General features: G+C 38.3%; 1 protein-coding gene across 4 annotated transcripts in view; it reads left to right on the top strand.

Annotated features, from left to right (window-relative positions):
• The first annotated feature begins 12,671 nt into the window (after nt 1–12,671).
• The window catches only part of ptpn12 (protein tyrosine phosphatase non-receptor type 12), a 45,749-nt gene continuing 42,923 nt past the window's right edge, over nt 12,672–15,497 (top strand). For 2 of the 4 annotated variants that reach the window (XM_031313577.2, XM_035995954.1), the window contains exon 1: nt 12,672–13,285. In XM_031313577.2, coding sequence (XP_031169437.1) covers nt 13,184–13,285 — 102 coding nt within the window. In that variant the 5' untranslated portion in view covers nt 12,672–13,183. The remainder of the gene's footprint in view (nt 13,286–15,497) is intronic. The other 2 variants (XM_035995955.1, XM_035995956.1) reach the window with 1 other exon arrangement.

Below are 15,497 nucleotides of genomic sequence, written 5' to 3'. Positions count from 1 at the left end.
AGTGTACGGTGGGTTTTTAGAGTTGTTTCGGTGAAAGTTTCACATTGTTTGATACATATCATAAAAGTATCGATTATAGCCGCTTTAAGGGTCTGAGATCTTGAAACTAAATGTGTAGAAAAGTACGCACAAAAAAGTGTTCTCTTATATTGTGTTACTAGCCTACAGTGATGAAGTCCATACTATCCCTCTCACCCACACAGTCGAATGACGATTTACTGCTGATTACATTAACTGCAGTCAGCCAGAGCTTCCTGCTCTGCCTACTGTAGGCTATATTAGATTAGTTCTGCAATGATGGGAAATCAGAGGGGGATTGCTAGGCAACGTCTTCTAAACATGCCATGGTTTCCCATCACAAGACCATAAAGTTGACATTGTGTTATTTTCTTGAGACATGACAAACACTCCCATTCTGTAACCATAGTCACTGTACCGGACAATGAAGCAGGAAGGTACAAGCTTTTCTGTTGGTTTGTTGGTCTGTCTGCCACTTTGGCAGATTGAAATATCTCAACTATTAGATGCATTGCCATTTTGAACAGATATTCGTGGTCCCCTGAGGATGAATCCGGATGACTTTGGTGATCCCCTGACCTTTCCTCATCTCCTAACTTTTGATTTTGACATTTGTCATTACTTTTGCAAGTGTTTTATCATAAACCAAAGTATTGGACAAATTCCAATTTTGACCTGATGGCACTATGACAATTCAGAGTAGCCTATCAGTTCTCGCAACTGACACAGACATTCCCATCCATACGGCCACACCCCGAGCAATTTACACATAGTGTGATTAAATTAGCAGGTTATTATTAAAATTTTGCAATATGACAAATTAAGAGACTTTAGCTCACAAATAGTTGCGCATTATTAAAGTCAACCAGTTTTTTTTCAAAAACACTCAAAACATGGTGTCGCAATCCCTAAAGACATGGCGGTGGGGTTGTTGGCATCAACCAACACAGCACCAGTGGGTACCAGCGGTGAACCTTCCTCTAACAGGATCATGGACACATGCATTGAACCTGGCGTACACGAAGCGGGTCAAACTCTTCCTGCAGCCTTCTCACACTCCTCCACTTGTACTGTCTTCTATGTCTAAGACTACACCGCCATCACTGCCGCTTTCTTTTGCCTCCCTGTCTTTCCCGTTTTCCTCCTCTGTTTGGTTGTTAGTGTCCTTTCTGATGAACACCACTGGAACCATTTCCTCTCCAATGGTACTGTTCTTCCAAACGTACACACATATATCGTGAATTACCTGAGTACACAAGGAAAACATATTGCTTTGTGTTAGTTGGTTCATATTTGAACAAAAATGTTATTTCTGTCTAAATTTACCATCATGTCTTGGTACTTACCCAATACCCAAGCTTTAACAAAGTGGCCACTATACACAATATAAAGAAGAGAACGGGAACACCAGTGAAGTGGATCTGAATAAATTAGGAAATAATGACATTTTTAAGGGCATCTGATATGATGTATCTACTAAATCTTATTTGATCTTTAAATCTTTTCTATGGTGGCCCAAAGACAAAAAAAATAAAAAATAAATAAAGACAAAAAACTATGGTGGACAAAACACATTATTGAAATACAAAATACATCATTAGAGAAACACAATGACATTTCAGAAAACACGACTTTTCAATTGCGACATTTGAGGAAAACTATTTTTTTTTTATTTGACCGTCCATGTGAGATAATTAGGCTAAAGAAAGGAAAGAAGTAGGACGGTCTCAAGCCATTTTATTTACTGTGATGTAAGAGGAATACACTGCGTCTTTAATGTATGTGCAAACAAGTGAAATAACCTGATTTGAATGTTATACTCTTTACCCAAGATGTCATGGCGACCCAAAACGTGGAGGTGCGTCTTTTTACAAGGGATAAGACTGTAGGAAGACAAGGCTACACACACACACACACACACACACACACACACAGTCACACACAGTCACACACCGAATGTGTTAATAATGAATATTTTTCATCTCTCTTTGTTTTCTGCAATTTAAAGCCACTGAAAACTGAGGTAGTATAAGAGTTTAACACTCAAAACATTGTAAAAAATGCAAATAATATATCGATCAGCAGATTTCTTTCGCAGGAAATTACACAAAAAAATTAAATGAAGTAAAAAAATAGCCAAAAGTGTTAGTCAATTTGTTCTCAGTTCATTTAGGGCTACATTTTACCTTCTCGTAAACAAGGCTGTAGTTTCCAACTCCAGCCTAAAGCAGAAAAAGAAACATTATATGTCCATACTAAACACTATAAAACATATTGTCTATGCAATACACACACTGCAGTACACCTAGTATACCTGTTTGAAGGTTGAATGATTTACACATCTGGAGTTGTTGTCCGGTCCATCACACAAGCAGGAGTTTGGAATCAAGGACTCCCAGTCTTTGTAGCTTTGGAGTCCACAGCAATTAAACTGAAGCGAGACACACACACACACACACACACACACAGACACACACAACCACATGTGACTCAGAGCTACTTAGATATGTGCTTTACTCATGTTTAAATGTCATAAACTGCAAGAACACGTTTACAATGGCTGACAGTATGTAATGAAGAACTTTCTTTAAACCTCTGAAGACAACATTGACATATCCTCAACATTTAGGTTGGCATGACAGACTTGTTAGCAAACAGTACATCCACTAGTTACGAAGCAACATTAGTTAGAAAACAGACAAACGATTGTTTTCCTTACAGTAAATTTTACATCCTAAAAAAACATATTTCCTGCCTTACCTCAGCCTGCCAGCGGTACACATTGTTGAGTGAATGGCAGATTGTGTCAGTCCGGTTTAGTGTGTTTCCTGATGTATCTGCTAGAGGCAGCAGAGCCAAGTAGCGCTTCTCAAACTGTTTTATCACCTAGAGGCAAATAGAAAGACAAACACCTGCAATTATTTTCCAGCTGCAGATGGATGATGCTTTATTGTCACTGCTACCATTTCTGAAACAGGCTAGTTCCGTTTGACATTGGGACACTGACCAAGACCGTGAGATGTGGTTGAAAGTTCCAGAAACAAAACTACTGTAGTAAGAAGACGAAGACCTTGAGTTAAGTTTTTTTTTTTTTTTTTTTGTCAAATTACAGTTTCCAGTGTCAAAAATGAGCTTTCATTCTCATGCTAGTTCATGTTTACAGCATTCAACTATACAGGTGAGAGGTGGGATATGCCTACCTGATTCTCTTTTTCCCAAAACCCAACAGATAGAAGCATATTCAGCAACAGGACACTGGCTGCAACAATTGACTTAAGAGAAACAAGAGGAGGGAAAGATGGTTCAAGTTTTAAGTTTTTCTTCGAGGGGGAATATCTTACACACAGACATCCACATACCACTCTTGCATAGAAGCCATTTCTTCTCCAGAATTCCTGCAGCAGCAAGATACAGACCATCAGACTGAAGCCCGACCAGAAATACACCAATCTGGCCCAAATTTCCAGCCTGGAATCTACAAGATCCTACAAGAACAAACCTCACAATCACATCAACATGGACAGAGCACAACACAGTGACTAGGGCTGGGTATTAAATCTCAGTCAGTACCGAAAGCTGCAATCAAATGTCTTGGTCAGATTCATAGTCTTGTTTACATCCAGTATTTTTGATCAGATAATTCCTGATAAAAAAAAAATAAAAATAAAAACTGTTATGCAGATAATACACATTCCTATATTTCAGTTCAACCAGATTTGCATCAATTTCCAGTTTCATATTTCAGATGACGCACCTTTTTATTTGAGGTGTTACCGTCATCATGTCACATGGTTACATATTGTTTTTAGGAGTGATTTTAAGATCTTACTGATTTCTTTTAGGGCACACTGTGACTTCTATTCATTTAGATACATATAAGTCCATATTTGCTTCATTAGATTATCCAATATTGCTCGCGGTTGTTACAACCATAGACAGTATACAACCAAGACCAAAGGAGACTGAATTTGTCATTTTCTATTCTGTAAAGTACAGAATATATATATATAAATGACTTGTGTTATTATCACCTGTCAGTCTCACCTCGCTGTTCCCACATTCAAAGCTCCGGCTGTCCAGAAGGAGTCCTGATGCTGTCAGGATAAGTAACAGTACACACCAGACCTGGAAAGCAACAGTGGCTTTACTGTACAGCTGCAAATTTCACTCACATGTAAGTATACTGTACTTAAGTATAATTTTGAGGTGTTTGTACTTTACTTGAGTATTCCACATTCATGCTACTTTAGAGAGAAATATTGTACCTTTTACTCCTACAACCATCTGGCAGCTACTATTTACTTGGCAGATTTGAGATTGTTTATACAAAACATATGATCAGTATTGATTAAAGTAATATTGCTACTTTTACTTAAGTAGCTAAAGGATTTGAATACATCCCCCCCCACCACTGAAGGCAATTGAACACATGTATTTCTGATAATAATTATTAGACTATAACATGCAAAGCAAATATAAGTGAACAGTCTATCTATCTATCTATCTATCTATCTATCTATCCATCCATCCATCCAATAGTAAAATGAATACTTACTGCATATAATATCACCATCACTGTTGCAGTCCACAGGATGGCATTTGGTTTTCTGAAGAATCTGTTGTTACCCGTCTCAGCTGCCATATCGTCACAATTTTCCTTCTCCAACTGCTTCAGGAGGAAAAGGATCACAGAGTGACCCCGGACAGATGTTTCGTTATGAGAAAAGAGAAGAGGAGGGAACTGGCGTCTCTGACCATCAACACTCCACCTCTGTATGGAGCGTGAGTAATGCCACAGCAGGTCCTCCTGCGCTCTGCCAAGAAAGGTCTTAACTGCTGAATGCATCTATTTATGAAATATCAAGACTCTTCCTAGAATAGGGTGGGGCTTATGTTTGACTTTGTAAAAATGCAAAACCCTGAAAAAAGTGAACAAACTACATAGTCGTAAGTAAAGTAAGTAAGTAAGTAACATTTATTTATAAAGCGCTTTTCACAGATAAAATCACAAAGTGCTGTACAAAAGAATAGGTAAAACAAACAATATAAAATGTATATACACATGTAAAATTAAAGTGACACTAGTGAAAACCCATCAACCAAAAGCTTTCCTCGTGACATGAATCTTTGAAGTGAAATTAACTAACTGACTACAATCAGCAAAAGATGAATCATTTTCACCTCTACTCTGATACTGCTAAAGTTCAGTTAAAGATCATGGTTTGGGTTATGATAGCTCGTTGGTTAAAGTTAGAAACCCATCATCTTCATAATTAAGAAAAACACCTATGTGGTTAAGGTTAGAAAACGATTGTAGTCACTGTTAAAAGAACCTATGACTGTTGTTATAGGAAACTGAAAACGAACAGCAGCTTCCTGTGTCAAAGTCCACCATTTTGTTAAACCTACACCTCAACCTCTCCAACTATTTTTTGCCATTTGCTGAATCAATTGATTGATGCTGAGTTACTCTAGTATTAAAACAGCAGAGTACTTAAAAAAGTAAGTTACAAAGTTTTATACATAAAAATAGAAAAAAGAATATGATGTTGATTCTGTATCTCGGATGATGAGGTATGTACATTTATTCAGGTAATACATGTTTACTATACAGAATGCATGAAGTGACACAGTTGACTTGAAAAAAAAGTTCCAAGATGATGGGATGATGGGACAGGTTTAATGCTTTAAATGTTCATAGGGGTTAAGGTTAGGGTTAGGGTTAGGTGCCTTGAAGTCAACGGTCGCAGCACTGCCTGGAAGGAGACGTTGGGGGCTTAAAACACCATCGAGCTGTTTGACAACTGCACGAGAATTATAGAAAAAAAAGAGTACAACTTTAAAGGTTTGACTGAGAAGTAAGAAATGCTGCAAATAACCCTGGGTCAGATCTTGAGTTATCTAAACTTGACAATGTGGCACCAGGAGGCAAATGCATTCTGTTCAAAGTTAAGTACAATGAATGCTTCATCAAACAATGGAAATAAACAAATAGAATTCTGATCTTTAAATGTTGTGAAAACGTACGAGCATAAGCTACTAAATTTCAGTAGTCTACTTTTAAGTTTTGAGCCTATTCAAAGAGCATGAGACATGAGGGTACAGGCTGGATTTTGTGTCCCTCTGGTAAAGTGTTTCAGGTTGATATGTGATCAAACAGCTCTTCTAAACAGATCTCAGTTGCAGGCAACACAGGCAGTTCCTCAAAGCCACATCTGTCTTGCTGTGGATGTGAGTCCAACCTGAGAATGGAGGCTGAGGAGCGTTTGTTAAACTTCTTGCCCCGCTGCTGGGTAATGTACTGTACTGGTAATGGTGGAAGGTGGGTTGAAACCAGTTTGTCACTACCTGCACACTGATATGTTATACAGTAGGAAAAAGAAGAAGGGGAACGTCAGGGGGAGAGACAACTTGCAAAATAAAGTGTTTTGTTTCTTTTCTAATACTACTGTAGGTACTACTGGTAATGATAAACACAATAATATTCATAATCAATCAAATGTAACACTAATTACGCAGTGCAAAATAAATTATGGGTTTGCTTTGTTATTATTTAGATGGGCAGACTAACCCTTATGTTGCCTGTGTGACGTTTAATCAGCTGGCCATTGTCAATTTCTGGCAGGTTGAATCCGTGTACAACAGGCCTGGACAAATGTGATGGCAAGAAGTCATGGACATCTCCTGCATGAACCTGTTATATGTTCCAAAATTGAATATAATTCAGTGTGAGATTTGATGGCGATGAAACACTTAGATCAACAATTCATATAAGGTTTTCTTTGTTGTGCTATTTCTACACTTTAAATTTGCAGGGCACACAACTGAAGTTACTGTAAATTACTGTTTGGAAAGAAAAAAAGTAGAAACAAAAGAAAGGGACAAATAAAAATAATTAAGATACACAATACATTGAAAAAAAGGGTACATTGATAGAAATGTATATAAAGAGTGTGACAGAGAGTAGATGAAATATAGAGGAAAAACAGATGACTGTATTCTTGTGTCAACTTTTTTGTTTGGGTTCACATCACTTCCATCCTCTCCCTTCTCCCATTTTTCTCTGATTTTCAGTCGCCTGGTAATCAAGTTTAGGGAGGTTAATCTGTGTTACTGTACTATTGTAGGATAAGGACCTTGTAGTTACTGAATTTCTTACCTTTGCTTCTTGTCGCTCATGGCTATAGTGTGGTCTAAAATAGTTGAGGCAAAAGTCTCTCACAAAATCCTGAGGATCAATATGCCGTTTGCAGATATGATGTGTTCAGTCATTGTGAATGTGGACTAATGAAACTGTGAATGAACTGTGAAAACATGGAACACATTCTAACTCTCAGTTACCTGCACACACCATTTGTACAAACAGAAGGAAGATTCAAAATTACATCTTCAATGTCTATTTTTATTTCATAGTAGTTGTTTTTACAGTTCTGCTAACAGTATATCATAATTCATATTTTCATTACAGTATCATTAGCAGTACATTTGCCGGAAAGAATTCAAGATGTTGACTATCAAACTCCACATGTCATCACGTTGGGTCAGATACTGTAATTGTTGTTCATTCAAGGATAAATTACCAATATTACCAATATACCAATATACAAATGGTATAAAAGAGTATTTGTGATGGTGGATCTTACTGAACCAACTTCTTTTCTTCATTGAAACATCTTCTATTAGTGACTTTTGCACTGCAACATGCAAATGTTACCACTTGGGGGCGCCAGTTGATAGTACGTTACTCTTCAGTGACTGGAATTGCCTTAAAGCAGTTTTTCTGGACTCTATGTCAGGTTCTCTTGTCCATTTACAATAATGTGTCAATATGCAAGCAGGGAAGCTCTGTACCAGTGTCACTGACATAAACACACTCCATGTAAAACACAAACATGCAGTATAGGCTACTTAAATAGACACAGACAAACACACACATACGCAGCTCTCAAAAGCTAGGACAGTAATTACGTGTCTAAATCTGACAGAGCGTCCAACCACCAATGTCTGGCTGCCTGCCAGTATGTGTGTGTGTGTGTGTGTGTGTGTGGGTGTCATTGGTAAAGACAGAGACAGGCTGGCTGGAATCTGTTGAGGGAAGGGGCTGCACCCAAGAACACACACACACACACACACACACACACACACAGAAGGCTGAGCAGTGCCACATCACCCACCTCACCACTCGGCCCACCCTGCACACACTCTCAACCTCACACACTGTTTTTTACACACATATCACACAGATAATAAGGCTGAGATTCAAACATTCTGTTTGATACCATTAAATTAGTCCATGTTACTCCAGTATTGTTTAATTTGTATGTTATATTTTTATTTTGGTGGTGGTGTTTTTTTATCTTTTAGGGGAAAAAAACCTACTGAGAAAAGATTTTGGAGAAAATAGTAAGGTAAGGTATTTCGTTTCATGCGAGTACCCTAAAAAGACTCAGATACTGCCAGCTAACATTTACCTAGGTTGGGTCTCTATCTGATAATGCAAATATCATCCTTAAATACAATTTTGAAGTATTTTTTCTTTACTTGAGTATTTTAATTTTCCTTGCACACACTGAAAAATACTTGGTCAATTTGAAACCAATTTGGGACAATCTAGCACCGCCCCAGTACCATGAGCATAAAATCCACTGGGTCACCAATCACACACAAAACAATGTGTTATTTTGACCTAATTTTAGTTATTGATATTATTTCCATTAGGCTATTCAGCCACACCAATATGTGGTTATTTTGACCCAGTAACAATGTCATGTTTAGATTTTTGTTGGGTCATCAATTAAACCATAAACTGTATGTTTTATAAACATTTTTAGTGTTCTGTTTAGAAAAAAAAAGCTTTTTACAACTCAAAATACCCACATATTGATGTGGCTGAATAAAATTATTATATATACTGTATATAAATAACTAAAACTGGGTCAAAATAACAATTTTCTTTGGGTGTGAATGGTGACCCAGTGTTTTTTATGCTCATGGGTACTGGGTCGGTGCTAGACTGACCCAGATTTGGTTAAAATCGACCCAGTATTTTTTAGTGTGGATAAGTGAATTCTGAAGCCTTTAATAGGGGGGTGCATGGCTGGGTTGTGCAACATGCAACTGAGTCATTCCTCCCTGTGGGCAAACATTTTACCCAACTTCATTACTGCAACAGGCAGGCTCACGTTCTCTGCCTCTGTTTCTGTGTGTTTGTGTCCGGACCAGATATACTCATCCTGCTATATGTTCTCAAACATGCAGCTTCGTGCTCTGCCCTCCACTGCAGGCACACGGGTAAAAGACAGAACACGAGGGAGTTTATCGTTTAGCAGTGAGAAAGAAAGTCAAAGAACAAACGTCATGAAGATGAAATGTGTGTGTGTGTGTGTGTGTGTGTGTGTGTGTGTGTGTGTGTGTGTGTGTGTGTGTGTGTGTGTGTGGAGCCTCCCTCCCCTGGGGTTGTGTATGGGCTTGTTACAGCAACATTCCTCCACTCAGCTGCTTCTGAGCAGCACATTCCAGGAGAGAGAGAGAGAGAGCGAGAGAAAGAGAAAAGAGAGTGAGTAAGAGGGGGAGAAAAGGAGGAAGAGAGGGAGATAAAAGGGGGGAGTATAGGGAGAAAGAGAGCAAGACGTGGTAAATGAAGCAAAGAGGATGGAGGGGGGCGAGTTGTTAAGGAAGAAAACGGGAATCTTAATATGATGTGTAATTGATCCCTTGTTGTGACTATCTTCTCCACAGAGAGATCAAAGGTCAGGGTCACATACAGTACAGAGAAAACAGAAGCAGTGCTAAGAAAAGGAAGTGACAGAGAGAAGGGGCGGGGTCGCAGGAGGCCATAAGGTCTTTTTTTTTTTAAATATTATTCCCCATTCCACCATATACACACACACAAACACAACCACAGTAAAGAAGAGTACTCTTTGGTGTGGGTTCATCTCTTCAGCCTGCTTGACCTGTTTCCGCTTAACTGTAGAAGAAAGAAACAAATCTCACCACAAACACATAATAATTCAGCCACAGGCGCCATTACACTCCTCTATTCAGACACAGTAGATAAATACGAATATAACACGCTGTAATTAGTTAGTTAGATAGTTTATTGGCTTGAAATAATAACAACATAAAAACATAAAATAACTTCAGTGATCAAATTGAAAAACATTAGGTTTGATTGGTACTCATGCAATTCTGTCTGCACATAAATAATATTACTAAACATAATTTTCAGGCAAATATGCAACATAATTTAGGCTTAATTGTCTGTGGCTAAAAATATAAATTAGAGCTTGAGAGATCACATTGATAGAGGCAAGTTAAAATGCCAAACATTCCCAATGTTCAGCTTCTCATGTGTTTGTTTACGTAATAGTCAACTGAATATCTGACAGACAAAAGACATTTCAGTATGTCAAATTGGGCATGTTGACATACTGCATGTTGTGTGTTCTCTCCTTGTTGAATCAAATGTCCCTTTATTTTAGTTTGTTTTGGATCGGAAAGGAGAGGAGGGGAGGGGAGGGGAGGGGATGAGAGGAGAGGAGATGAGAGGAGAGGAGAGGAGAGGAGAGGAGAGGAGAGGAGAGGAGAGGAGATGAGAGGAGAGGAGAGGAGAGGAGAGAATTACTATGGCAGGCTCTGTTATCAGACATGTTCAAATCAGCTGTGTCCCTCATGTTATGTAAATAAAGAGGGTACAGAAACAAAGCAAATTAAACCAAACATATTTACTGAGGATAACAAGCAAATAAGTTTAAAGAAAAGAGCAACAAAAAGCAGTTTGTGTGTGAAAGCTTGTTGGCTCAGTGACAGCGTCTCTCTCCCTCTTCCTCCGACTGAATAGATGGGTTTGTTTGTTGTCACTGGTAGAACTAAAGGAAAACAATGTCACTCGATTCCCCTTCTCTCCGTGTGTGTGTTTAACGGAAGACAGTTAATCATGCACAAGTGTCTATTGAGTTCCTGTCCTCCGACATCTCTATCCAGAATACTAATTTATTTACTCCTTTCTCTCCTTCTCTCCATCCCTGTTGCTCTTTCTTTCTTAACAGTTTGTCAGTTATATAAAATATAAGTGAACTGGAGGCTCAAAATTAGCATACCTTAATAAAGTTATGAAACAACAATATTTTTATTGTATAACTAAACATATTTAACAAACACACACACACACACACACACACACACACACACACACACACACACACACACACACACAATTGTGTAACCGGTGTGACCATTAGAGGGGATATTTCATGACAAATTTGTTTGTTTCTATTTCTGGTTGTATCTTAATCCAGATTATATATCTGAGCCATTAATCTGTTGGCTGTTAGCTGCTTCTTCACTCTGGGCTTCATATAATATCTATCTATCTATCTATCTATTTTGTGTGTGTGTGTGTGTGTGTGTGTGCGTGTGTGCGTGTGTGTGTGTTAGTGATCCAGATTAAAATCCAGTAACCGCTCTGGCTCTGAGTGACAGGATTATTAAACCATACAGAGTTCACTACAAGTTTACTAACCTGTTCTCTCCTGCATCTCCTGACAGAGTGCAGTGCAAGGCACATGTATGTTGGGACATAGTGGAGGTCAGTGGCTTTAATGTGTGATTGTACGTGTGACTCCCACCCCCACTAAAAAGAATTGAAGGAATTAGACAGAGTGCCACCTGGACCTTTTACATAACAGAAAAGCTTTCACATTAATGCATCAATGATTTAATTGAAAGGTGCCGTTCTCAGAGTGACATCTTACTGCTCGTTACTTTTACTTGTAATTTTGAGTTATAATATTGCTACTTATGTAAGCAACTATTTTCGGCAAATTACAGAAATGTTAGATGTCAGAGTGTGAAGTTCAGGAATAATTTTGGATTAGAGGTTAATGAGAAAAGTCATCCCCTTCTCTACAACAGATAAAACCATAAAATGGCAGGTTTATAAAACAATCAGATAGGCCTATAAATTCAAAAGGTATAGATACAGGGAAAACATATGTATGCTATATTACTGTAAACAATATATGTAGTCTTCTTATAGAATAATTTAGAGGCTGGAAAATGAAATCAATTTAGTCTATTCTTTGAAACAGATTTCATACCAAACAAAAATCCAAATACATTTAATTGGACCAACTGTTGTAAAGGGGCACAACTTTTATATTTGAGTAGAAAGTATGGAAAGGTGTACAATTGTCCTTGGTCTATCTGGCAGTTAATTACATATTTAAACATACATACACAAACAACACATAAAAACAACTTTGACAGTATGAATCATGGAAATACTAATACTTATTTCTATGGTATGCAATAAAATACAATTCACAACATGTAAGAAAAACACTTTTAGAAAAAAAGATTACTGTACATATTCATATAATTACATGATAAAATACATGAAATCAATATACATAACAGTATTACAGTTAAATCATATATTTGTTATATTGAGGTTTTTTTTTTAATACAGTATTTTGGTAATTTCTGATAATGATAACGAACCGCGTCAAAACGACAGACACACATTCTATCCAATCAGACTTGGATCTTTGGTAGAGCTACATCCACGTAAGCCAATGGGATTTTAATTTCTGGTGTCAGATGTCCAATCACAGGCCGCTATATCGTGGAAAGGGAAGGCCGTGTTCTCCCTCGGCTTTGCCCAGTCCGGATGTTCCCCAGTAGCGAATAACGAGCAGTAGTGTGTGAATGTGGCAACCGAGGTAGACAGGGAGGGGTAGATAGACTGACCAGATCAGGGTTTTTGTCCTTTTTCAATCTTTTTCTTTTCTTACAGAGCCTAGCTAGTGTTAACAGTTTATGTGACGCCACGGTTGTAAACTTGTTTGTAGACGTGAAAGCCCGGCCGCCGCTGCTTTTCTTTGGGACTACGTTAACCGTTAGCGTTGTGAAAACAGCCCAGAAGAAAGAAGGAAAGGGTGAAACAACATGGGGCGATAATAAAAAAAGAAGGTGTTGTGTTATGAACCGACGATGACTCTCTGGGAGGATCCGTGAAGCTTATTTATTTATAATTTATTTCCCCTCTCCCTTTACCTTGTGTCCTTTTTTGTTTTATTTTTGAATTTTCTGCTCCCTTGCTGCTTTGGGAGGTTGTTTTTTTAAAAGGAAAAGGCAACGGGATACGTTACAAGAGGACTGAAGGATGGACCAAGCCGGCATCCTGAGAAAGTTTATCCAGGGGGTGAAGGCCATGAGCGAGGGGGACGAGGAGAGGGGAGAGGACAACTTCGGCAGCGACTTTATGGTGGGTCAAAATTTAAATGAGCTTACCTAGCCTCCTTTACCTTATATCTAGCTGAACCAAACCTCTCTCCCTTCACATTGTCCACCTCTTCCTCCATACGGACCCTCCATATCCCACCCCCCTCCCCGTCTCCTGGTTCCCTGTATCCCCCAGGAGGTGAGGCAGGGGCGGCCACACTGCCCTCTTCCTTTTCCTCCCATTTCCAGGCTTTACATGGCGGCCTAGCATTGTCTCCCAACCCACAGAAACACCACCGGCTCCTGTTTCTTTAAAATAAAGAGACAACAGCAAAACAAGACACATTCACGTCACTTTTTAGCCCGTGGGCTAATTTTTTACATAGCGTTCTTGGGATAGCTTAGCTTGTAGGTAAATGCTGGCCTAGTGTTATTGTGGCTTACTGTCTGGTAACCATGCCTGATTGTTAGGATGCTGTGCAGTAATTCATTGTCTTTTCTGATACTCAAAAAGCAATGAGTATCTACTAACCAAACTGAGCTTAATTGTATGCATTATCTCCTATTGTGTGCATGTAGCATCCTGTTTAGTTATAGTGTATTGCTAGACGTCTCTATGAAATATTTCTAGAATGACTGCAGTTGCTTATTTAGTTTATTTTAGTTTTGGGCAGATTTGTTCTGTAGTGGATGATAAATCTACCTAAAGACACAAATATATTTGCTGAATACAGTTTCCTAGCGTTCAGACTCAATACACTTTATTCCACCCTCGTTGAAATAAATGGGGTGAACATAATATTAAATACACAACAATATATAATTTAATCAAATTAAACCGCACCACAAACTACAGCCTCTAAAATAACCATGAAGTTGAATCAAAACTGTTTAAACTGTAAGTTTAAAAATAAACATTATAGCCTTCATTAAGGTTGTGAGGTGTGAGTGCAGATGTGTTGTATTAGACTGGCTATGTGTACCTAATAAACTGGCAACTGAGTGCATATAATAACCTAGGAAAAAATGTAAAACCTACTGTTTTTCCCAGTAGGTACTGTCTTCGGTTCAATCTTTTAGCCAACATTGAAAAAATATCATTCTTCAACATCATACTTAAGTACTTTTGTTACATGTGGAAAGGTGCTTTTTAAAAGAGACATTTGTTGTTTGCCTTATGATGATCACTGACCTGCAGTCATAAGTTTACCCACACTGCATCCCTAGATGCTGTTGTGTCGCAACTCCGGACTCAAAATAGGACTTGTCTTCCTTGTGAAATTGCTGAAATAGCCACAACAGGTAATGCACTTCTGTAATACCATTTCCATAATTAGTTGTCATTTTAGTTAAATGGATTTGATTAGAATACGTTAGGAAATGATGTGCTAACTGGAGGATAAATGCACATTTCAGTTTAAAGTGATGTACATTAACTGTTAGTAAAGCCTCAAAAGGAGTCTCAGTTATAGTTGAACTAGTTGTACAGTAGGAGCGGCGTTTGGGTTTGGGTTTCTTTATTAATAAACATTATGGTCTAGGGAAGTTAAGTGTTTCTTTGTTTTCTTGTACTGCAGTTTGATTATTTGTGAAAGAGGCTAATCAGCATCAGAACGGTTAACTTTTTATCCTTTTGCCCACAGTTACACACACACACACACACACACACACACACACACACACACACACACACACACACACACACACACACACACACACACACACACTCACTCACTCTTCATTCTCCTTACTTCCCTACTTCATGCAAGCTGCTTGCTGGAGCTTGCAACATTCTTTCTTGGCTCATTTCATAACATTTTGTCTTGGCTTTAAAACTGGAGCTTTATCGACTCCTGAGCACACTTTGGATAAAAGCTACACAATTTGTCAGGCCTTGCTGAAATTAGGTACATAACAAATTCTGAAATAAGGGAAACTTTGTGTATGTGTCAAATTGTGTGCTGATGACTCTGTCTGTCCTGTCCTTCGAGCGTGTGTTTCATAGAGTAAAACAGGGAGGTAGCGGCTGTTGCGTTAAAACCAGACTATGAGGGGCGTTGGGGCTGTACATTGAGGAGGTGCTTTATGGATGAGGGAGAGAGCAATGCATGTGATCAGACTTAACACTTTTTTCTTGAAATTCTGTGCTATTGCCATTTAGTTGGAATAATTATCTACAATCTCTACTACTCTGTCTCTACTAAAAATGATATTCAGTGTGCATTTGTATTGGCTGTTGGTTCCTCTTAATCTTA

This window comes from Sander lucioperca, chromosome 20 (assembly GCF_008315115.2).
Source record: "Sander lucioperca isolate FBNREF2018 chromosome 20, SLUC_FBN_1.2, whole genome shotgun sequence".
In the NCBI taxonomy this organism is placed as follows: domain Eukaryota; kingdom Metazoa; phylum Chordata; class Actinopteri; order Perciformes; family Percidae; genus Sander; species Sander lucioperca.
Note: the sequence above shows the minus strand (reverse complement) of the source record. Positions and strands in the feature narration are given on the sequence as shown.